Source organism: Carassius auratus, chromosome 17 (genome assembly GCF_003368295.1).
Source record: "Carassius auratus strain Wakin chromosome 17, ASM336829v1, whole genome shotgun sequence".
Lineage (NCBI taxonomy): Eukaryota > Metazoa > Chordata > Actinopteri > Cypriniformes > Cyprinidae > Carassius > Carassius auratus.
The window spans coordinates 14478032-14504460 of record NC_039259.1 but is presented as its reverse complement, the minus strand read 5'-3'; the positions used below and the strand labels follow the sequence as shown (position 1 = coordinate 14504460).

General features: G+C 35.6%; 1 protein-coding gene across 1 annotated transcript in view; it reads left to right on the top strand.

Moving 5' to 3' along the window:
* The window catches only part of LOC113117339 (protein FAM196A), a 58899-nt gene extending 32799 nt beyond the window's left edge, over positions 1-26100 (top strand). Inside the window, exons 4-5 of the mRNA XM_026285951.1 lie at positions 24213-24664; positions 24774-26100. Coding sequence (XP_026141736.1) covers positions 24213-24396 — 184 coding nt within the window. The 3' untranslated portion in view covers positions 24397-24664; positions 24774-26100. The remainder of the gene's footprint in view (positions 1-24212; positions 24665-24773) is intronic.
* The last annotated feature ends 329 nt before the right edge of the window (positions 26101-26429 follow it).

The following is a 26429-nucleotide window of genomic DNA, read 5'->3' as shown; positions in this document are numbered from 1 at the left end:
TTGTCATTATGCAGAGTACAAGTACAGAGCTAATGAAATGCGGTTAGCATCTCACCAGAAGCGCGAGAATATAGTGTTTTATATACATAAAAGTGCAGAGTAAGTAAAGCTATGATGTACAGTGTAGTTGCTATATACGTACAATATCGATCAGAGTATATACAGAATATAAATATGAATGCAATGTAGGGATCGTATGTACATTATGAACGGAGCAATGAAGGATTATATATACATTATGAACAGCAGGAACGTGAGAACGGCGGTAATAAATATGGTCGAATGAGTGTGCAAAAGTATTGTTGAACGATGTATTATATGCAAAAAAAGAGTAGTGCAATGATATTTTTTTTGTAGAAATAGTTACTGTGCTTGTACATTAACAACTTTAGACAGTTTATGGTGTAATAGCTTTAACCATGTGCAGTTTCTTAGCATAATGCGATGAGAAAGTGTGTGGTTTACAGTTCGCTCTAGCGTCCGTTAAGAAATCTCGCAATTTTAGGGCGAAAGCGTTAGAACAAACATTTGTCTATGCGGTGTTAGGCTATACGGTCATTATAAAGTTTTGTATGTTCATTTTCATTTCAACATATTGATGAACGCTGTTACAGATTTTGTCTTAGTAACATGGAATATAATAGTTTTTGTTAAAAGATATGGGCTGTTTGAGTAGCACCGTCGTCTCCGATGCTCGAAGTTGTCACCGCTTACAGGCACCCCACTAACCTAAACCTGTAACTCCATCATAATTATTTAAAATAACTATAAACTTCATGCGTGACGCCTATGTAACTGACTAAAACTACCATGTATGCTAAACAAAACATTTGCGGTGGTGAAAAAAATGAAGTGAATTAATAGATGTCAGAAACTGCTCGCCTCGCGGTTTTCTTAAAGTAGAACGGGTTATGTAGACGTGACAGCGCAGTTACAGTCGTAGCGCGTTTTCCGGATCTGACCTTAAGCGCGATCAATGACTAAAACGGTCAAAATCATCCCGCCTCTCACTTAAATGAACGACTTATCAACAGCGGTTTATTTATTGAAGTACTGTTTAGAGATGCATACGATGAAAATACCACATCCATGACATCCATGATTTTTAATGTCTAACTTTAGTGTAGTAGATGGGTTTGTATTAAGTGTAACAGTCATAACAGAATATGGTAAGACTCATTTTAAAAGTCGAGGTAGTGGCTATTATGTGTCTTAGTGACACAGGTAGACCAGACAAAAGCTCTAAAGTGCATCACAATCTCAGTTTAAACACTCTCTTGACAATCATTTTATCATCTTGTACTCTATTTTGTTCATGTTTTTGTCTGTTGGCCAAACTCTGAGAATAGTCTTTATCTAAAAAACAATGAAAAAGATACACAGCTGTTGGGCCGGATCAACATTAAAAGTTTTCACAATAGTTTAGAAGAGTGGATTTCACTATTAGGTAATTGTTATTCTGATACACATTTCCTGTATAAAAGACTATATCTATAACCTTTTCAGCTGAATGTAGTGCAATCTTATGGATCTTAAACGTAATCACGTTACAACAAGGCGACATAGTCCCTCTAGCAAATCCGTCAAAAGTGGACAAAGCAGAAAAATCTCAGAAAATCACTGAATTATGAAATGCAAAAGTGTGTACGACATTTTTCTATAACCGTTACAAAAGTGAGAACGTCGTAGTTCTCAAATGTGTTTGTATTACAACGGTAGCCCATCTAACAAATATGGAGAAGTGGAGAAGCAAAGATGTTTAGCACATACACACGTACACTAGAGATGTTGCTTTATTTGAATCGAAGAAGATGGCCGTAGGAACTGATAACATTCTTTAATGTCGTCGTGACGTGTTTTGTCAAAATAATAAAAATGTTCGGGGGAAATGTTTAATAATTTTTCTTAAATGAATAGAATGCGCTCACCCCGCTCTCTTTCCCACGCGAGAGTTAGCATGGACTTACAGGAGTCTTAAAAATAAAAATGTGAATTGTGTCATCGGCTATCCGAACACGATGACTAAATCTAACGGAGTAATAAAAATATCATTTACAAATCAACATTTAACAAAAAAATAAAAATACTTTAACAATTGTATTCTGAATTGTTTTCTCACTATACTCTCTTTCTTAGTGATTTGGTCGCTCGAATACACAAAAGGTTATGGATAAAATGTATCTCACAAGAGTGTGGAAACTTTAACGAGTGTACCGTTTGATTTGTTTAGGTTGTAATAGTTTTAAGGGTAAAACAGCTAGACTTCATTTTTGCGTCGATGCTTCATGCGATCACATTTTTGGACAGACACAAAGTTGAGCTAAAAGAAATATCTCGAAGAGAAAAACTGTAACTTAATTTCTTAATTTTCATTTATTCCTATTACGATGACGCCGCACAAAGATCGCATAAAAACGTAGGATCCGACAAACAAATTGTGAACGGACCTCCAAAATCTTGATACGGCTAAATATCGAGGTGTAAGAAAAATGTCATTTACAAAACATTGTGATTCTTAGATGTGAAACACCCTTGACATGATCTGTTGGCATCTACAAAACAGTCAAGCGTATGTTTTCTGTTCTAGGTAAGAACATTTACACCGAGTGTTATAGGCCGGGTAAATAATTTGAAAATAGTATTTCTGTCGAATGAGAAAAGTTCAGCGTACATTTAAAAAATTTTCTGATGTAGAAATTATGTTTCTGCCAAACACATCCAAAGAGAAAGAGTTTTCTACTCGTGTGAGAAAAGCACTCGGGTGGATAAATTATATGAAGAGACGATGCCGGTCATCGCGTTATAAAAAAAAAATAAGACGATAGACGGTGTGCCTTGCTTTAGTGACACACAACGTGTTTAAACACGTTTCAAATTGTAGGTGTAATTATTTGACTGACTATAAGCAAGATGTATATTTGCTATTTTACAGTACGCATACAATCTACAGGATAGAAGGATGGGGATATAGTAAAATACAACTATAAACTTTTAAGAAAAGTTAACTTTCATTAGACTATTGTAAAGGGATCTTACAGTAGGCTAAATGAAAAGCACTACGTAATAAGGCTGAAGGGCAAACAACTGATGGAAAACACACGTTGGGGGGATACTGTCGGTTAAATATATTGTTTTAAATAAGGAATATAATATGGATAGTAATTTTAATACAAAACATATAAAATAGAACTACAGCCTGTTAGATGTACAGGCGGTCATTTTAATATTTTTGCTTTTAAATGGAGGTATTTTGGGACGGCTAAGCAGAGGGCCTGCAAATGTCTTTCCTGCTCTGTGTCTGAAAGTACCGTGGATATGTGAAAGGTTTACGACCGTAGCAACGCACATAAATTACATCTCTAGGACGCGTGGGTCTTTCCTGAACCATCTTTAATGGTTGAATACGATCGAGGGTCTTTCTTCTAAAAGATAAAGCAACTTCATCTAAACTTCACAGTCTATACTGTGACAAACAAACGAGCTCCTCAGCATAGATTTAAAGCAAAATCAATATTTTAAGTTTTATTTTTAAAAAACATACAGAAAGACTTTGGCTTCATGTTTCATTGTGTGTGTGTGTGTGTGTGAGAGAGAGAGAGAGACAGAGAGAGAGAGAGAGGGAGAGGGAAAGGGAGAGAGAAAGAGAGTGTGTGTGTGTGTGTGTGTGAGAGAGAGAGAGAGAGAGAGAGAGAGAGGGAGAGGGAAAGGGAGAGAGAAAGAGAGTGTGTGTGTGTGTGTGTGAGAGAGAGAGTGTGTGTGTGTGTGTGAGAGAGAGGGGGGAGAGTGTGTGTGTGTGTGTGTGTGTGTGTGTGTGTGTGTGGGTGTGAGGGAGAGAGAGTGAGAGAGATGGTATGAAAACTTTGAAGATGGTGCTAAAAATAAGAACTTTAAAGAATCTAAAGTGATTAATGCATGACGCATCTAATATAATATAATCATATATATGATATATGATATAATATGATATAAATAATTTTTTATTATATAATATTATATAAAAATATAAAATATTTTAGGTAATATATATTATCATTTTGTTGAATTAAGAATCAACGGACATCAGATGTACTGGGGGTACTGATTATTAAAAAACATTACATTAATGTTAGCTTTGAAATAATGTACACCATTGACTTAGATCATGCGGTCTGGAACTCCACCCTCGCCTGCGCGGGGTGTGTGTGAAGCAGCCCCTCGGGTCTCACATACATTTCACTACGAGGACCTGTGAGATTCTGTTTATGATTTAATCATTTTTATTTTATTTTTTAAGTCGTATTATTTTATTTTGGGGATATTTCATTCATGTTTGGACATCTCTCACCGGTCTAAGACTGTAAGGGATAATTTTTTATATGTATCATCAGAAATGTTTATTGTATATATACTATGCTATCACATTTAAAATAAGTTATCTTTTTAAAAAAAAGAAGAGTATGGTGTGTTTTATAAGTTTGATTAACTTAAATGTTGAATACCTTTTTTTGTTTAATGAATTGCTTTAGTAGCCCGATGTCATTATATAATTATTTATTTTCATATTCTTTAACCCCTGGAGTCTGAGTGGGTTTTGGGGACTGGAGATATTTTGACACCCCTCAGACGTTGGTGTTTTTCATTATCCTAAAACGTATTAGTGGCTAAAAGTCTGAATATCCCATAATATGTGATCAGCATGATTGTACATGTCTGTAATTTTGAGAAGGCTGCGTTTATGATTAGTTTTTGTTTAAAATATGTTTAAAATGTGTTTGTATATGTTGTATAAGTATTGATTGAATACATGATTAAAAAAATGTATGATAAAATTATTTGTTTTGGTTTAGTAACATGTCTGTTACTGCGATGTGTTTTATAAAAACGATGAATACTTGTTTAAAATGTATGTTCCGGTTTAGTAACATGCCGTCATATATAATTTAATATTGTTTAAAATAGAGATAAGTCTCTTTTTAACTTGATATGTCCACGCGTATGTCCGCTTGTTTATATGGTTTATCAGAATACAAATTTGTATAGCGCCGTGGATATTATAGTGATATAACAAGGTACGTGTGGCTTATGATGAAATTTATAGGCTAGTCATAATTCAGATCGCTTAAAAGTGTACGTGCATGCAGCATTTTATTGTATGGTGGTACTGTAGGTGTACGGTTAAAATAAATAATTAAACAGCTTTTTGAAAAAGATATGATATAAAGATGGATATAAAAGGTTTTAAATATAATATAGAAAATGTCTTGCAACAAATAATGTGAAATGAATTTAACTGAATTGTGTCAATGACACGTCCGGGTTCCTCAATAGACCATATTCTTCATTCTGTTCAGTTATATATTTTTCCCCGATCCTGGTAAAATGTATATTTTTAGTGATGAACAAAACTAATGTAAATGTTTTGTTTTATATTGTTTGTGAATGTATAATGTGTTTATATTCATTAAAAGAAGAAAATAAGACTTGGAGACGAATGTGTGTACACAGGCATTAGAGGGAGAGAGAGGGAGAGAGAGAGAGGGGTACAAGAGATGCTAGCCGTGCACCAACCGTAATTCATAGGTGAACCGTCAGAAAACTGTCAAAAACATGGTACTCCCGCGTGAGATACGTTTGGTTTTAATTAAAAAATGGCTTTGAAGATATTATGATTGGTTAGTAAACTCGGACGAGTGTGCACTGTGGCGTGCAAGCACAGGGACCTTCAGCTCTCTGAAAACACCTCATTTCTGCTCTCTAAAAAAAAAAAAAAAAGAAAAAAAGATCTTGTTTTATCTGAAACAGACGGTTTCAGTATATTTTTTATACAGTTTCATTTATAACCTTTTTTAAAAGAACAGAATGTTTTTCAACCTTAGTTAAATCGCTTTAGATTATATAATGTTTTATATATGAAAGTGAAATAACTAAAATGTGTTTTAGATTATATAAATTATATAATGTTTTATATATGAATGTGAAATAATTAAAATGTGTATTAGATTATATAAATTATATAATGTTTTATATATATATATAAATGTGAAATTATTAAAATGTGTTTTAGATTATATAAATTATATAATGTTTTATATATGAATGTGAAATAATTAAAATGTGTTTTAGATTATATAAATTATATAATGTTTTATATATAAATGTTAAATAACTAAAATGTGTTTTAGATTATATAAATTATATAATGTTTTATATATATAAATGTGAAATAATTAAAATGTGTTTTAGATTATATAAATTATATAACTGAAATGTTTTTCAATCTTTAATTGTTTTATATATATAAATTATAGGATGTTTTATATATATAAATGTAGAACACACAGACCCCATTTATACACCGCTCATAAACGTAATGGGAGGGGGAGAAACCGTATAACCACACACACACACACACACACACACATAACCGTATAACTGTGATAAACTTCAAACAAACTAACTGACACAGAGTTCAAACAACCTAACTGACACAAACTTCAAACAAGCTAACTGACACAAACTTCAAACAAGTTATCTGGCACAGACTTCTAACAAGCTAACTGACACAAACTTCAAACAATTTATCTGGCACAGACTTCAAACAAACTAACGGTCAATAGGGTAAAACTTTCTGTCAAAAGCACATGATCGATGCGTGGGGAGTCTTTCATCTTCCGTTTAAACTAGCCGTCAAAACCATGATTTAAAACTAATTAGGTCAATAGGGTAAAACTTTCTGTCAAAACCGCATGATCGATGCTTGGAAAGGTCATAGGTTAACCCTTGAAGCCGGAAAGTTCCGCCCATCCATCATAGGGTTACCGGAAGTTCAACCTGTCAAAAGGTCAAAGGTCAAAGTCATAAATCATCTTGGCATAAAGTGTATAATAATAACTACTTACGTGGCAAACAAGTTACCAGTAGGTTCAGTAGATTCTCAGAAAACAAATGAGACCCAGCATTCATTATATGCACGCTCTTAAGGCTGTGCAATTGGGCAATTAGTTGAATTAGTTGAAAGGGGTGTGTTCAAAAAAATAGCAGTGTGGCATTCAATCACTGAGGTCATCAATTTTGTGAAGAAACAGGTGTGAATCAGGTGGCCCCTATTTAAGGATGAAGCCAACACTTGTTGAACATGCATTTGAAAGCTGAGGAAAATGGGTCGTTCAAGACATTGTTCAGAAGAACAGCGTACTTTGATTAAAAAGTTGATTAGAGAGGGGAAAACCTATAAAGAGGTGCAAAAAATGATAGGCTGTTCAGCTAAAATGATCTCCAATGCCTTAAAATGGAGAGCAAAACCAGAGAGACGTGGAAGAAAATGGAAGACAACCATCAAAATGGATAGAAGAATATCCAGAATGGCAAAGGCTCAGCCAATGATCACCTCCATGATGATCAAAGACAGTCTGGAGTTACCTGTAAGTACTGTGACAGTTAGAAGACGTCTGTGTGAAGCTAATCTATTTTCAAGAATCCCCCGCAAAGTCCCTCTGTTAAAAAAAAGGCATGTGCAGAAGAGGTTACAATTTGCCAAAGAACACATCAACTGGCCTAAATAGAAATGGAGGAACATTTTGTGGACTGATGAGAGTAAAATTGTTCTTTTTGGGTCCAAGGGCCACAGGCAGTTTGTGAGACGACCCCCAAACTCTGAATTCAAGCCACAGTACACAGTGAAGACAGTGAAGCATGGAGGTGCAAGCATCATGATATGGGCATGTTTCTCCTACTATGGTGTTGGGCCTATTTATCGCATACCAGGGATCATGGATCAGTTTGCATATGTTAAAATACTTGAAGAGGTCATGTTGCCCTATGCTGAAGAGGACATGCCCTTGAAATGGTTGTTTCAACAAGACAATGACCCAAAACACACTAGTAAACGGGCAAAGTCTTGGTTCCAAACCAACAAAATTAATGTTATGGAGTGGCCAGCCCAATCTCCAGACCTTAATCCAATTGAGAACTTGTGGGGTGATATCAAAAATGCTGTTTCTGAAGCAAAACCAAGAAATGTGAATGAATTGTGGAATGTTGTTAAAGAATCATGGCGTGGAATAACAGCTGAGAGGTGCCACAAGTTGGTTGACTCCATGCCACACAGATGTCAAGCAGTTTTAAAAAACTGTGGTCATACAACTAAATATTAGTTTAGTGATTCACAGGATTGCTAAATCCCAGAAAAAAAAAATGTTTGTACAAAATAGTTTTGAGTTTGTACAGTCAAAGGTAGACACTGCTATTTTTTTGAACACACCCCTTTCAACTAATTGCCCAATTGCACAGCCTTAAGAGCGTGCATATCATGAATGCTGGGTCTTGTTTGTTTTCTGACAATCTACTGAACCTACTGGTAACTTGCTTGCCACGTAGCAATAAAAAATATACTAAAAACCTTGATTATTCTGGTTAGTCACATTGTACTGCTATTATTTTGAACAATACTGTATAGCCTAGATTTATTATGTTTTTCTCCACTCGCAGAAGCACGGTAGGTGCGTGATGTGACATGAAGACCATGTGAATCCTCATGTTCTGTTGTTTGCTGCTTTTTTGCATATGTAAAATTAATTACCGGGAAACAAATGTTAGTATTTTTAACTGGTCACAGACACTTAACCTTTCTAATTTAATTCAATTCTAATTTAAAATAATCTTGTCAGTTAACGGTTAATAATCGGTTAACGAGCATCGGTTGTTGGTTAGGAAAAATAACCTAAATGAATATCCCTAGTTTGTACATTTATACTAAATATAGTCTAGCCAATTTAGAATCTGGTTTCCATACAAATACTGTACCTCAAACAGTAAGAATAAACAAATTTTATTGTTTTTTATAATAATAATAAATTTACATCTGCATTCTAACTCGAGCTACTACTACAATCAAATGTGCATTTCTAAGAGACCTTTTTTTCTTTTTACATTGGTATTAATATTATCAGGCAACACAAACCTGTTTGTTCATTTGATGCAGTTTTACTCATTAGAAAATGTAGAAACTAAGACATTATTTTTTTCTATTAAGATATTTATTCTGTTAAGGAAAAATGGCTGGAAACGTGTAAAGAATTAAATAAAATGAAGTGTTTGTCATGTTCTGACCATAAAGAATATAACCACAATTAACTGTCTAGTTTCTACAACTTTGGAGCAAAAATCTGCCTTTAAACTTATAAGAAATACAAATTGGTCATTTTTTGTCATAATTATAGATATAAACTGATCTGAAAAAAAAAATTATCGTCTTGGCCATATTGCCCAGCCCTACTTTATAGTAATTCTAAGTACTTTTGAACAGCTGTAGCAGCAGTATCGCTATTCAGATCACAATTTTAGCGAATTGTAATAGCAGCAGGATCATGAGGTGAAATAAGCATTTTTTTGTCTTTGCTTATTCAATACGGCTTACAGCAGGTTTTTTGCAGCAGCTGTATTATATTTAGCAAATTCTGATTCCATGTTATTACAGCTGTAGCTCACATAGTATTAACTCTACAACATTGTGAATATCATTCAAAGAAACAACATGTATTACAACTCAGTACTGAAAAGTTAGTGTATATTATCAATAGCAGCAGTGGCAGAAGTTAATAATCAATGTAGTTGCATGAGGGTACAGTGAAAAGCTTGCTGGTAGTGATCACAGTGCCACGCAGAGACAGTACACGTGGAAGCGACAAAGCTATTGTACAAATTCTGTTTTTTTTTTTTTTTTTTTTTTTTGTATCTGAAAAACTGTCAGAAATAGAATAGGGCTTCGGTTACAATTGTGAATTGACGCACGGCTGTAACAGATTGTGATGGGTTCTATTGATTTTATCATGTTTTTCTGCTCGCTGTTAGAAATAAAATAGACATTTGCCTAGCTACCTATGCCTAATTAATGGAGCTAACAGCAGTTCAGTTTCTTTGGGTGGTTACAGCAGCATAGGCAAAAGAAAGATGAAAAGGTTTTGGTTAGGGATGCACCGAAATGAAAATTCTTGGCCGAAACCGAAAACCGAAAAAGAGAAAACCAAGGCCGAAAACCGAAACCGAAACACCGAAAGAAAATATGCCAATTATTAGTACCGTTGCATTTATTGCTATGACCGTGTACTAACTTTACTAAAATTAAGACATTGAAATTGCATAAATTAATATTAAAGTTTCAAAAATAATTACAATTACATAACTTATTTAAAAAAAAAAAAACATAAAAATACATAATTACAAATGATGCAAATATTTATTAAGCACATTGCAACAATGCACAGTAGAAAATAAAATTCAAACTAAAAATGTATCCCACTCGTGTATATTTAATAATAATGTACAGGCCTACTGGCCTGCAGAAAGGTTTTAAAATGAACAGTTCTCTCATAAAAACAAAGTGCATTTAGGTGAAGTGCATTTGAAATTTTTCTATGTAGGACTAGAAAGTGCATTACTTCTCCATTTGGCAAGACTGTTATCACAGTGGGGGACTTCAGACAGATAACCATCTAGCTGTTGAGCAGTTGAGCTTGTCATCTGCCTGACATTTGAGAAATATTTTGAGTGTATTTAAATAGGGCCAGGGCATAAATACATTTTTTTATCAAATTAAAGCAGAAATCTAGCAGAAAATCTAGCATAAATATGGCTACAATCTGATATTATGTATGTATATATGTTTGTGTGTGTGTGTGTGTGTAGTAGCCTAAGAACAAAATAGCCAACGTATTATTATTATTTGAGGCACTTTCTTGCAGAATTTCACTGAACATATCAGACAACGATGGTGCATGCCCCTCATCTGGTGCAAAGACCAGTCTTTTTTCTGCGCTCTGATCTGTCTCCTGCACTTGGCGCTTCTCCGTCTCTACGCGGGTTCTCCGCATCCAGCGCGGCCTGGGTCATTTCTTGTGCGCGCTGCCTTATTTCCGCATCCAAGTAATGGTCTTTATAACGCGGATCAAGCACATTCGCGATGAAGTGCAGAGGATCCGAAAAGATCTCAGTGAGACGTGTGCTAACAGACTCTATAAGACTGTACTTTTCTTTGTTTTTACTTCGTGGTCCGTCTTAATCTCTTTGTTAGGAGACGCTGTAGTGCTGCGAATAAAGGAATAAGAAGAGAATGTTCTCACTGGTGTTAAGTGAATGTCGCGTGGAGCTCGTGGTCTGCGCTATGCTGGTGCACGTGCAGGTCGTGGTTTCTGTTTGCGTCATCACAACATTTCGGCCGTGTTGTTTCGGTGATAAAAGTCTATCGGCCGAAAACCGAAAAGGCCATTTTCGGCCATTTTCGGTGGCCGAAATTTCGGTGCATCCCTAGTTTTGGTTATGTGTTACAAATTAATCAAGCATAAACCTTGAGATATTATTTTAACCTGGTGAAATGTAAATGACACAGGGCACAAAACTTTATTAGTTTCTTTTTTTTTTTAATCCATCTAACCTGACCATAGAACGGGACTCGCAAAGCCTTGACATCGTATCTGGGAGATAAATAAATGAGAGTACAATCAAAGGTTTCGCTTATCCTGTCCAAATGCACCACACAAAATTCAGATGTGGGGGTGGGGGGATGGGGGATGGAGGGGTTAATTTCGAAATAACGCAAGGTCCCCAGATAATACTAATCCTGTTCAAATAGGGCTATAGTGTGCATTTCTTTCTCGGTAAATTTGAGCTATTGGCTCAGACACACATAGTTATTTCAGTCATTAGTTAAATAAACCTATAGCACCCAGGTTCACATTGCTAAGAAACTAGTTTAAACTATCTGGTCAGCTGATCAGGTAAACACAGCAATAGTCCACAAGCGGGCCCAGGCTCACATAGATACTGTAGCAAACACAGTCTCATGGCTCTCCGGAGCAGAAGCAGTAAATATGTTTTGGCAATAGACCTGCTTGTTCCTTTGGGAGGGGGTATCTTTTCATCTCTCTTCTGCCTTACAGGGATGATTTCAAGCATGTTATTGTGTAGAAGCAGTATGCTTTCATGCTTATAGCAGTGTACACATTTTAGCGGTTTTGTTTATCTTCTTTCCTAGCTTTGTTGGGGGGTTATTTTATGTGCTATTTGTGCAACAGCAGTATGTCTTTAATACTCACAGCATTGTATGACCATATGCATTGGCTGTAGCAGGGTCCCGTATTGCTTGCAGCTGCAGCAATAATCTACAACTACAGCAATAATCAGCAGCAGCCAAAATAAGACCAAATACATGAACATTGTCATAACCATTACCATGTTAAATTTATTCTGAGAGTTGTCATGATTGTACTGAAATCACTTGGTGAAGTGATATGGACATGGAGTGCAGTCAAGAGCTGCCTAGAAATACATTCGCAGTACGTTTCCCTGAAAATAATACACACCTTAGAAACATTTATTAGCCAATCACATTCATGCATTCAACGGCCCAGTAGTATAAGGACATTCAGATAACTGCTCATTAGACATGCACCGAAATGAAAATTCTTGGCCGAAGTGAAACAAAATGAAACACTGGGCCAAAGGCCAAATACAGAACACATTTTTTGTGTTTGTATTTATCCCATTTTGCCATAAAAAAAAAAAAATATATATATATATATATATATATATATATATATATATATATATATATATATATTATAATAATAGTCAAAATATGCAGATTTTGTTTTGTTTTGCCTTTGGGAGACAAAAAAAATCATTTATAAAACAATAGTTTAAAAATATTTACTTAACACTGAACCTTTTTTTATTGTAGCAGACTTTACACCAATAAAACACAATTTAACTTCAAATCAATAAGTTAGTTAAATATTGTTTTGGGACATTTTTGACACCCTTCTTTAATAAGGCGTTTACTTTTTACTGTACAAATAAATGTAGCCTTCCTGAGCAGAAGAGACTTTTAAAGTCACCATGAAATCAAAATGGGTAATTTCTTTTTTTTTTTTTTTAATGGAATACTGTAGTGTTTATTATAAAAATTTTATCAGTGCACTTAATTTTTTTTAATTTTTATTAATGTGCCCTAGAAATCTTTAATCAAAAATGTTAACCTCCCCTCCCCCTCAAATGACTCATCTTCTCTTCTCTTCATGAGCTATGGCACAAGGGAGGAGCTAGTGACATGACACGTGAAGCCAACAAAAAAGTGACTAAAACTGTAATTCATCGACTGGCCGCTTGAGGCTGGCTTCAAAAAAGAAGTCAGTCCCATAGACTCCCCATGTTAAAATCCCAACTTTACAGCAGGAAAAAACATGTTTACAGCCTGGTGCAAAAAATGATTTTAGTATATGCTGCTCATTTTTCCCTTCATGACAACTGTGGGTGGGTAAAATAATTTTATAACGCATCCGTTTAAATTATATTAAGACTTAAAGTTCTGCATAATTCAGGGCGTGGCCACTTGTGTGACAGGTGGTTTGCAACTGCTGACAGTGCCGCCGTGCTAAGTGGGCGTGGCTTCAGCAACTAGCTCCCGCCTTTTCGCCAATTTTCGAGTCGCGCAGTGATGCGCTGAATTATAAGTATGGGTCACCATACTTGGCTGTATGTCACATCACTTTCACTTTGTTTTTTCTCTTTTTCACTACCCTTAAAAATTGAAAAGAAACATTTTTTTTTTAATGAATATGCCTTTTAACCTGATGGAGGATGCACTCATTCCGGCAGTTTCTCTTTCCCTCTCTCTCTCTCTCTCTCTCTCTCTCACTTGCACATAAGCTGTTAGGAATATTCTGTACTCTTGATCATTGTTGTCATCGTCTTCCTCAATAAATAAAAAAAATCTCCATGCTTGGGTGTAAACGGTGAATCCAGTGGAGAGAAATCCCCTCACAACTAACTGCAAACTGGCATTCAGATCTGTCTCCATTTTGTTAGCAACGGCCAAACTTCCAACGATCCAATCAATTCCCAATCGAGGAAATCAAGTCCCATCCTCTCATTTCAGATGCTGTTTCACTCGGATAGATGTCACCGTAGAGAAAAAAAGACAATCACTAATTCCGTTTCATTGTGACTTTAAAACATCAGAGAATATTACAGATCCCAATCTGAACAATTTGTGAGAATGTTATAATAAATGTATTTTAGTAATTTTACAATAGTAAAATTACAATATAATTTATGAATGTTAATGGAGTTGCTTTTTCTCAGTTTTTATTTTGATGGAAACCTGCAGGAAAACCTCGGTGCTTTTTGTTGACGACGGCAGATTTATAAACGATTATCTTTACAATTTTGGGAAGATGTTTGTTGCACGTATTGCATTGTCACATGCTTTGTAGAAATTCATATAAATGTTAACTGATGAGTAATACTGTTTCAGCACAGATTGTCCTCATGCTTTGGACTTTAAACCCTGGCTAACAAGCTTATTCCACTGTCAGAATACAATATATGCAAAGCGCATGTTTATTAAAAAACACAATGTTCTGATTTCTAACATCATACAGTAACCAGCAATAACCACTCCTTCCTCTTCTCATTAAAAACATGAGATGCAGCACTAAACAACAGTCTCTCGATGTTGGGGTTTGCAGTGATTTTTGTCTTTCTCGGACAGTATTAAATGCTTTCACACTGCCGACATGTTTGCTGCATTAGTGCATGCCTCTATTCGATCACGTCACATCATTGTTTGGTACAATTTATTCTGTCTTATCGCTTATTCGGATAATTTTGCTTGCCGCTTGCCGAACATTTGATACATACCTACTGCTCATTACATTTAAAATAACTGCTCATTACATCTTATTATTTTATTTTTGACTTAGTACTTTCCAACTGCTCTGAAATTCCAATAGATAAGAAAAGAAGGCCTACAAGGTCAAAGTTCATTGTTCATTCAGTGTACTCCACATGACCCATACAGGGTTTAAAATGGATGCCAGCATGGTGTAAGATACCTCTTGCTGTTCCTCCATCACAACTTTCTCAAAGGAACACAGAAAGCACCGTAAGAGAGCAGCATGCTCCCAGCAAACAACCAACAAGCTGGCTGCAGCATACTGTGCCACATTGTTGTTTTAAACAATGGCACATCCTTCTTTCAACCCAAAGTATTTAATGTGTATTCCTTTCCAAAACATTGGCAACAATGAAAGCTTTGAGAGAGCTTTTTTTGAGTGAGTACAAAGACACGGATTGGTAACTTGTTTATTTTTTTGTGTGTGAAATGTTATATTACGGAGTATATATATACTAAATTAAATTAAATTATATTATATTATATTATATTATATTATATTATATTATATTATATTATATTATATTATATTATATTATATTATATTATATTATATATTTTTACTTTATTCACCCAATTTTAAATTACATAAATGTTCTATGTGCTGACAACTGGCCTTAATCTGTGAATTTATACACTGTTAAATGTACTGAAAATAGCATTAGAAATATTCATGAACCGCTAAGCACCTTTCGGCTAATACAGACTTACGCAGAGTCTAACCATGCAACCTTATTAACAAAATTAAAAATAATTATTCATATAGCAGATTAAAAAGGTATTCTAGGAAAAAAAGGTCAGCATTGCTTTTTGCAGTTTTGTGTGAAATGCAAAAAAGGGCCAATTAAAAAAGTATCCTGATTTTCGTTAGCTGTGTGTATAGTGGGTATAATAAGCAACTTCCAAACTGTATATTGTGGGTATTTTCTTTTTTCTGAACCTTTAGTGCGCTTTTGTGGAGTCTTGATGCTTGATTCTCATTTCACATTTGCATCAGTTCAACTAAGCTCAAATTCTTTGTGCTCTTGTTTGAAACGTGTATCTAAGAATGTTCTCAAAGCTGAGCATGTGCACAAATTGGTTAAATCGCATTAATGGTGTCACTGTTAAAGCATTAATAGAAATATCATAGGAAACATTCTGTCATCATTTACTCACCTAATTCCAAACCTGAACTTTTCTCTTTTCTGTGGAAGGCAAATAACCCAGTCATGGGAAGATACAAGAAGAAATTAAAATAAAATAAATAGGTCAGCTGCATAATATACAGTATGGTGATGCAAACAGTACAACTTCTGGGCATATGAAGACAAAGTAGTATCAGCATGCCCAAGAGCTTCAAAGCATTTGCACCTGTGCATACATCATTGTACATACATTTCTGTATATTTTTACACTCTCATATATCAAAATATCGAAGCCAGCATGGTGTGAATTTGCTGCGATGTCTCTGTTGTTGGACACATACTGGGAGACAGATAGCGACAGAACAAACAGCCCGACCTGTGACCGTCCTGCCGCAACCTCTGTCCTCGGGGTACGCTGACGGGAGACAGGCATGACTCATTTATCAGAAGAAGGAAAAAAATAACCATTAGAGTTTTGAAATAGTGGCAACCATCAGTTTTTCTTGCATGGTGTCCAAGGTAACTCCGTGTGGAATTCCTACAGTTTGCATTTAGCACCTTTTTTCTTCCAACTTCATTTATTTTGTGTCACGTCTCACGGCGGCCCAGTGGGTATTTACAGACGCTTAGCAATATCCTTCCTGCTAGAAGCTTATGAAAAATTTCCATTAATGGTGCCAAATACAGTTGCAGTTTGTTCCATTTGGATCTGTATATGTGTTTTTAAATGTCTTTGTTTTTTTCCAAGTGGATTACTGTAAGTGTCTTGCATGCATCAATTATTGAGATGGTGTGATGCAGATATCCTCCTCTCACTTTCAAAGGCTGCAATATTTCTCATTCTAAGCAGCAAGTCAGTTTCCATTAAGTATTTATGAACCAGGAATAAACTGGGTAAATCATGTGCTTTGTGCAGGCTCCAGATGATTTCTCAAAATGTAGGAAAGTGTCCACATTCTTTCTATATTTTTCTCTGCCCAACATCCTTGCAGCTCAGAGAAAGACAGATGCAGAATACAATCGTCAGTCTTGTTTTAGAGTGATAAATATGGCTGCGTTCGCACAAAGTTTGGTCAGTAGCGAAAGCAACAATTACCTTTTATGTTCAAACTGGCTAACTTCAATTTTTAGGATTCACAAATTCATTTTATGTAAACTCGTGTAAATAAGTTAATTTTTATATATTTAACCATGCATTTTTATAAAATCACACTAATTTATGTATTTTAATCAAACATGATGTAAATGTTTAAAAATGAGACAAATCAACTAATCACAGAATTTACACTAATACTAATTAATGTTGTTTTCTCAACATGATCATGTCACTTCCTTGAGCATTATTTCTTCCTGGAGAACTTTTGTAGTTAAAAATGAATGGAAACTGATAGTTGTTCTCAGCCAAGGGACCAGGGTCCACTAGGGGGCCTCAGCAAACTTCCTTAAAGGAGGCATATTGTATCATAATTAATAATTTATTATTAATAAAATAATCTAAAGTTAGTTCAGTGCGTGAAACTTCCAGAATCACAAAATGAATGACTTTATTACCAATATTTATAGCTTATGTAAAAAAAAAAAAAATAAATAAAATAAAATAATAATTAATAATTACAATAGAAATAACAGATATATCATATATTATATGGGAGAGGGCATTCAAATATTTAGTTGGACAATGGGGGTCAAAACATTATATTAAATTATAACTTTTTCTGTGTACTGTTCTGTGTAATTAAAATGCTATTTAAAACATTATTCCTAAGAATACATTATGTTTGAACTATTAATAAGAGAGGGGGGAAAAGGAGAAACTATTTAAATATTTCATAAATAATTTCCAGTTTTTGGAAATTCCAACATATTAAATATATTAACTATATTAACTACACACATCTAAAATATGTATCTATACAGTGGTTTCCAAAAGTCTTGGACCAATACTGATTGACTGATTGATTGATTGAACAATTAAAAAAAGTTTAAATACTTTTAAAGCAAATTGTTTGGAAAATATACAAACATTGACTGACCCAGGGAGTGAACATTCACGAGTTTGCATGGTGGCGATCACCAGTGCTGAAAACTGTGCTGCTCACAGCACTAATAAGAAGACCAGTTCTTCATTACCCAACAGAGGAGGGGAAACAGAAGACAAGACAAAGTCTGATTGCCAAAAATCTCATTTCCTGCCCTGAGTTAGCAGATCAGCCAGTGAGGACGTGCTGATTGTGACTCCTGTTGTTGGCATATAGTGGCCTGGACAAGTTGACTCTGTGGCTGCTATCTCAAGGCAAGGACAATGTGGCCGTTCGTCAACTGACGGCCCCGTCCTTCAGCACCACCTCAGCCTGTCCTGTCCACACAGCACCTCATGAATGCAGACAAGTGGACACAAGCATGTCACGTGTCAGGTTAGTGGAGGACGAGTGGTTAGTTTGAATGAGAGGTGGCAGAGATACCCAGCAATGTGCACAGCAGGGATGGACAGCGGTGCCGCTCGAGCAGAAATTACAGACGGAGCTTGATAATAATCCACTCACTTCAGTAAAACCCTCAGAAATGATCCAGCTGATTCCTCGCACCAGCCTCCGCTCACTCGGATAAAACCCTTTAGGCCTGCTTCTGAAATCAATTGCTGTCTTGACTCGTACTGGAACATAATATTTGACATTGTTGTGTCTAAGATTGAGCTCTTCTTTTAATACAGCCTCTCACTGACTGAACCTATTACAGTTTGTCCCTGTGGTAAAGTGCTTGAACATAACATCTATGGCGTCTGACAGGCCAGGTCTGTACCCTGTCATTGACCGAAACTCACGGCTGAATGTTTGTATACCTGAATAAAGGATGATTTTCTGTGTTACTGTGATTAAATATTTAGCTCCATGTCTACAACTCCCCTGGGTTTGACCGTATGTTTCTGCATTACAGCAAAGCAGTCAAGCAAATAATTGAGCAAGAACCTGGGTCACTTATATTTGATGTTAACAATGGGGAGTTATTTCAACAATCCCTATTTATACCCGCAGCGCTTTATTAAAAATCAATTTCAAATTAAATTTCTGTGAATTTACTGGAAGCGAAAAGGATAGTTCAAAAATGAAAATTAATTTACTCACCTCCATGTCATTTCAAATCCGTATGAAATTCTTTCATGGAACATAAAGAGATGTTTTGCACAATGTCTCAATGTCACAACTGCTCATTTCCAAATAGCTTTTGGGTGAGGAATATTTAGATATTTCATATTGTAAAATTATTTTCATGTTTTGTTAAAGTGTGTTTTAACATATACTCTGCTGTTCTTTTTGAAAAAATAAATAAATAAATAATTATATGCATTTGGAACACACACACATACATACGCACATGCACACATACACAAATTTAGAGGTTTGAGGTATGGTTTGTTTGAAAGTCTCATATGCTTACCAATGTAAAAAAAAAACAGTAATATTGGTAAATATTATATTATAAATAACAGTTTTTAAATACAAACGTATATATATATATATATATATATATATATATATATATATATATATATATATATATATATAAAATGTATAATACATGTGTTTAAAATGTAATTGATACTTGTGATGGTATCTGAATTTTCAGTAGTCATTAATCCAGTCTTCAGTGTCACCCGATCCTTCAGAAATCACTCTGAAAGCTGAACCAATAAGCTTTACATTGATGTATGGTTTGTTATGATAGGACAATATCTGCCAGAGATATATACTATTTGAAAGTCTGAAATCTCCTTTAAAGTTGTCCGTATGAAGTTCTCAGCAATGAATATTACTAATCATGAATTAAAATAAGAATATCTTCATGGAACATGATCTTTATGTATTATCCTAATGATTTTTGGCATAAAATAAAAATTAATAATTTTGACCCATGCAATATATTTTTTGGTTACTGCTAAAAAAATACCCGCGCTACTTATGACCGGTTTTGTGGTGCAGGGTCACTTATGCTGATTTGTTATTAATGTTGAAAAAATAGTATATATATATATATATATACACTCCTGATCAAAATCTTAAGACCAGGGGATGCTTGCAAATTTTACACATTTCGCACTAGTGGATCATAACCGGGTTGTAAGTGCTGCTTCAAAATGCCAAAAGAAGAAACAGGAGCAGAAGATAAAAAATAGAGAGTAGGCAATTTATTGAAAACTGCATTTAAGGTCAAACAGGCTGTTCATCAGCTGATCAAAAGTTTAAGACCATAGCCATAAAAAGGTCAAATCTGCACAAAAATATGGCTTTCATGTCATTGTTTTTCAAGCAGTCATACTGTCAAGATCTCCTGATGGCAAAGGCAAAAAGGCTTTCTCTTTTTGAACGTGGCAGGATTGTTGAGCTGCACAAGCAAGGTCTCACACAACGCGCCATCGCTGCCGAGGTTGGACGCAGTAAGACAGTCATTTTACATTTCTTAAAAAATCCTGAGAGTTATGGGACAAAAAAGTCAAGTGGTAGACCCAAAAAGATTTCACCTGCACTGAACCGCAGGATCCGACGGGTTGTCCGTGAAGACACAGGTCGATCCTCGACCCAAATTAAGGCCCTTACTGATGCTGACTGCAGCCCAATAACCATAAGACGTCATCTGCTAGAGAAGGGCTTCAAGAACAAAAAACGTCTTCAAAGGCCACGTCTCCTCCCACGACACAAACTTGCCCGTTAGGAATTTGCAAGGGAGCACCAAACATGGGACATTGAAAGGTGGAAGAAAGTTTTATTCTCTGACGAGAAAAAATTTAATCTGGATGGTCCTGATGGTTTCCAACGTTACTGGCATGACAAGGAGATCCCACCTGAGATGTTTTCTACGCGGCACAGTGGAGGAGGCTCCATCATGATCTGGGGTGCTTTTTCCTTCAATTGGAAAATGGAGCTTCAGGTTGTGCAGGGGCGTAAAACGGCGACTGGCTATGTGGATCTGTTGCAGCGGGCATCCCTCTTGACCGAGGGGCCCCGTCTGTGTGGTAATGACTGGGTCTTTCAACAGGACAACGCTGCAATTCACAACGCCCGCCTGACAAAAGACTTCTTCCAGGAGAATAACGTTGCTCTTTTGGACCATCCTGCGTGTTCCCCTGATCTAAATCCCATTGAGAACATTTGGGGATGGATGGCAAGGGAAGTTTACAAAAACGGACGTCAGTTCCAGACCGTGGATGCCCTTCGTGAAGCCATCTTCACCACATGGACCAACGTTCCCACCAGCCTCCTGGAAACAGTCACATCAAGCATGCCGAAACGAGTGTTTGAAGTGATCAACACGAACGGTGGGGCTACTCACTACTGAGTCCTTTTTTGACACTTTTAGTTTTGTTGTGAGTTTATTTTTGGGCAATGGTCTTAAATTTTTGATCAGCTGATGAACAGACTGTTTGACTTTAAATGCAGTTTTCAATAAATTGCCTACTCTCTATTTTTTTGTCTTTTGATCCTGTTTTTTCTTTTGGCATTTTGAAGCAGCACTTACAACCCGGTTATGATCCACTAGTGCAAAATGTGTAAAACTTGCGATGCATCCCATGGTCTTAAGATTTTGTTCAGGAGTGTATGTGTGTGTGTGTGTGTGTGTGTGTGTGTGTGTGTGCGTGCGTGTGTGTATGTGTGAAAAAAAGAACACACACACACACACGCACGCACGCACACACACACACACACACACACACACACACACACACACACATATATATATATATATATATATATATATATGTGTGTGTGTGTGTGTGTGTGTGTGTTATATATATATATATATATATATATATATATATATATATATATGTGTGTGTGTGTGTGTGTGTGTGTGTGTGTGTGTGTGTGTGTGTGTGTGTGCGTGCGTGCGTGTGTATGTGTGTGTGTGTTCTTTTGGTAGCACTTTATTTTACAGTCCTGTTCCTCATGTACATACTATGTACTTATTATATTAATTACAATAACTATGTAATAACAAGGTACTAACCCTGAACCTACCCCTAAACCTAACCCTACCCCATGTAGTTACCTTGTATTACCAGAACTTTCTTAGATAAATAGACTATAAGTACACTATAAGTACATGTTACTACACGTACTGTAAAATAAAGTGCAACCGTTCTTTTTTTAACAAACATGTTTTTTAGAAACAGCCATATTATTTTTTTATATGTATAGTAGGATTTTTCCTTTTTCAACAGTAAAAAGAATGTTTTGAATTGAATGCGGCTGTTACAGATTGACTGCATTTGTTGCAAAACACCATATAGCAGAAGAGAATCCTTTTTTTAGGATATCATCTCCTTTCTGAACCAGGTTTTGTTTGCTGTGCATTTTTCACCAGCCACCCATATGTTTCAAACCCCCGGTTGGTACAGGTAGTGTGCACAAGTTAACTGCTCAGGTTTTTCCAGTGATTAATTGCTAAGCGTAGTTTAACCCAACCCAGAACAGAAAAGCACTGCTGTTCCATTCTCTTTCACCCTTAGAGAGTCTGCCGAGAATCGCTGAGCTTTCACAAGTTCTGTAAATAGACAAACCAAACACTGTCTGCAGCTTCTAAATATATCACGCCAGAGAAGTTTTTCTGATCATTTGTGAAAATCCAGAACAGACTTGAAAATGAGATGCAGATCGCTTTGTCTCCAAGGGTTTTAGTCTGTTTTTGGTGCATTCTGCTGCCTCGAAACGAATGTAGTGGGAAAAAGTCCTTGGTTTAAGGTTTGTTTGTGTGGAATTGTGATAAAAAGCTATCGAATTTTCAAAGGATTTGAAATTCAGTGCAAAATTCCATAATAATCTGAACGATTAACGTCTGCGTTTCACCATAGCAGCTTTTAATTAAACGAAATGTCTGGGTTATCCAATACAACACTTTAAATGAAAGCCAAAGGGCTCGTCTGTTGTATATAAAGCGTTCCTTAACACAAACCAAACAAACCCTCAGTGGAAAGACGGAGATAAAAATAATTGACTCTCATGCTGCAATTTGGTTAGAGAGCTCTCTTTTTTTTTTTTTTTTCACAAATCTTTTATAAATGGATGTAATTGATGAGTCAAACAGCATTGATTTCCAATACGCTCATTTGCAGTGCGGGAACGTGAAAAGAAGGGGAGCGAGTGAGGAATGGGGCAGTTGAAAGTGAGTGGTACTGATGGGCTGTGTGTCTCTGTTCTTTACACTGATGAGTCGGACGCTGCTTTCATTTAGATGAGATTAAAGCTGTCTCTGATGGTTAATCTGGGAGTTTAGCCACTGCAATCATCAGGAATCATCTGATTGTCATGGGATTATGTCTTTAGAGGGAAGACTAGGTCAGACTGTGGCTGTACGAGGACAGTCAAACACACACATACACACAAAAATGCTGAGACTGAGCTAAACAGATTAGTCATGATGTTAGAGGTTAGGAATAAGGTGGTGTACACTCATGACATTTTCTAAGGCAGACAGAACTCGAACAAGAAAAAGCATTTGCAACTCGTTTTACTGTCAAATTATTACCGGGTGAAAGAGGACTGCAAGAGGAAGTAGAAAAATTGTATTATATTGGGAACTGATTATTGAATTTGGCTTAATAATGTAATATTTCAAAATAATATTTTAATATTGTTATAATAAATTACCTTACTGTTGAAACATTTTGGGCCAGACTTTTAATCTTTCTTAATCTTTCTGAAAGAAGTCTCTTATTCTTATTTGATCAAAAATACATAAAAAAAGAAAAGAAAGAAAGAACGAAGTTATAGTGAAATATGATTACTATTTAAAAGTAATCTGTTTTCTATTTGAATATTTGTTCCTGTAATTCAAAGCTGAATTTTCAGCATCCACTCCAGTCTTCAGTGTCCCATGAGCTTTCAGAAATCTTTATAATATGCTGATTTGCTGCTTAATAAATATTTGTTATTTGATCCTTTGATGATTAGAACGTTCAAAAGCGAAGCATTTATTTAAAATAGTTTTAAATATTATGTTGTTTCACTTGATATATTAAATTAATCATTGAATATTACTATATTCATATAATATTAATATAATATTACTACATTTTTTTAAAATATATATGGCATTTTTAAATAATATCTTATATTAATACAATTCAAACAGACAAAGTGGTGTCAGTGGAAAGAGAAGTTAGTGTCAGTGGTGTAATTGCATGGTGACAAATGATAAAGAAAATATATTGATGCATGTTGGAATAGAGTTTTGGGATGCTGATGATGAAACAGGCACAATAAGTTTTGATTTATTGTTGACTTTAATTGGACTAATTTAGGTCCTCATCCAGACAATTCTGTATAATCTGTTTTGATATGATCTCACCTATCCTCACCTAAAATGTTCTCTTTTTCTTTTTATAGTGTGGAACTAGATTTTAAACTTCAAGAGGACAAACTTCAGCCCTTAATGAAGAGACTGTGTCCATTAGAAGAGCCGTCCTACCCCTCTCTGCCTTACACACACGAGGTGTTCACCTCTACACCCAAACGCAAGTCCAAGACTGAGACCAAGAAGCATGCACGATGGAAACTCTGGTTCCTCTAATATATGGATCCAGGATCCCTGAAACCATCACAAATGAGCAAATTCTAGTGGAATTGGATAAACATGGAGAAATGCTCACTGCTAGCCACCGTTTGGAACATGCATCACGGGATCCACTGAACGACTGGATTGTAGTAAGGAATAACAGTTGTTTTCTAATCATGACCCTCTGATGAACCCTCTGTGTTTGGGAACTGCTGAATTCACCTGATCTCACATTTTTCAATGGGATTACACAATGATCCTTAGGTTTAGTCAAGTTAGCAAGGTAAGAGAACAGGGATGATTGTTGGTGTGCTGTGCAGTGTGTGTGTGTGTTTTCCAGTGTCTAACTGAGATCTCTCTCTTCTTTCTACATTTATCCCATTTTACTTTAGGGACCCTGCAGAGGCAACAAGAAACTTCAAAGCTAAAACACTAGTTTGCCACAAAACTACTTTGGAGCCGTAGATCAAAGACATTTAATCAGCAAAGCACAAACTTTTGAGGATTATAAAGTAGCTTTGATAGCTGAGATATACCTCTGTCTGTTTCCCTGTTTTTCCCTCTTTTTCATTCTTTCTTTCTTTCTTTCTTTCTCAAAGTCTCTCACCTCTTCAATTTTTTAATGAAATTTGATTACCATTTTATGACAGAATAAATGATATGAATGAAATGAAATTAGTGAGTAAATGCAGAATCAGCTGACTGCATGCACTAATAATCAATAACTTTGTAGAGATATTTTTCTGGAAGATGTTGAGAATGCACAATTAGGTAAGGTAAGAGGTAAGGTTGTAAAAGGGGTTTACACACTGGTGTTCTCAAAAAAAAGTAGATTATAATAATAATTCATGAAAATACGGTGACTTTCTGTTTCAAATAATGGGCCATCAACATTTCTGGAATAAGAACAACTTTTTCAGTGTGCAGATGTTCTGGTCTGAAACTATTTTCTTGGGAATGTGATGCTGTATTTACAACATACTGTTAACCTAGGTCAATTTTTCAGTAAATATATTTTTCAGACTCATAAAGATGCTTGAGAATTGGCTGGAGATTACAGGCAATATGTTCCATGGTAGAAAACATGAGAACACACCTCAAATCTGTTTAGATGATCATTGTTTTGTGTTATAGGTTGGACAGTGCACAAATACAGAACACAAAACAATAGTAATAGGCTCTATCCTACAGAACACACCACTCTGTTCAAGCTGACGTGTCATTTGCTCAATTAAATTTGAATATGATGGCAGTCAATCACCAAAATCTTGTGCTTGTTTACCCACCTAAAAAAAACTAATGAAAGGAACACAACACACAAATTGGGGAGTATAATAATGCAGGTAACATAGAGGGCTATGTATATACAAACTGTGCTCATCATTTTATTAGCTTCAAAGAGTCTTTGTGTTAGATATTCGCAAGTCTAATGTCTTCACTACAGTGCCAAACACTGTATTTAGCTGGTAGCCCAAGAACCTTCATACTTGGAGGGTGTTTTTGATAACTGTAGGATATATATTTAAAAGTAATATTATGTAAAAAAATATATAAAAAAAAAATCTTGGTCACAGTATCTTGTTGTTGAATTGGAGCACAGTACTTGTAAATTCTTGTAGCATAACCCAAATGCATCATAATACATTGAGAAAGTGCAATTGATTTATATTGTGCAATATTACATTTTATACAATTTCTACCCACAGTGCATTTACAATAAAGAAACCAATGCAAAATATCCTGTTCCCGTGTACATTTTTTAGTGTCGGACCAAAGGAGTGTGGGTTGCTTTGGGATTTTTGCAAAGTGCATTATAGTGGTGATACTCAATTCATGAAGATGATGGAATAGTGCTTTGAACAGGACTCAGCTGGAGGATTAGATGGTTGCAACACTTTTCTCTAAAACTGATTGGCTTCAGCTTTGGTGCACACTCCACAGACGTGCTCTGTGATTGGACGGCCTCCAGTAGAACACCTGCTGCCAAGATACTGTCAGTCACTTTGAATCAAGGGATGAAATATTCCTCTGAACTCTTTCTGAAAACA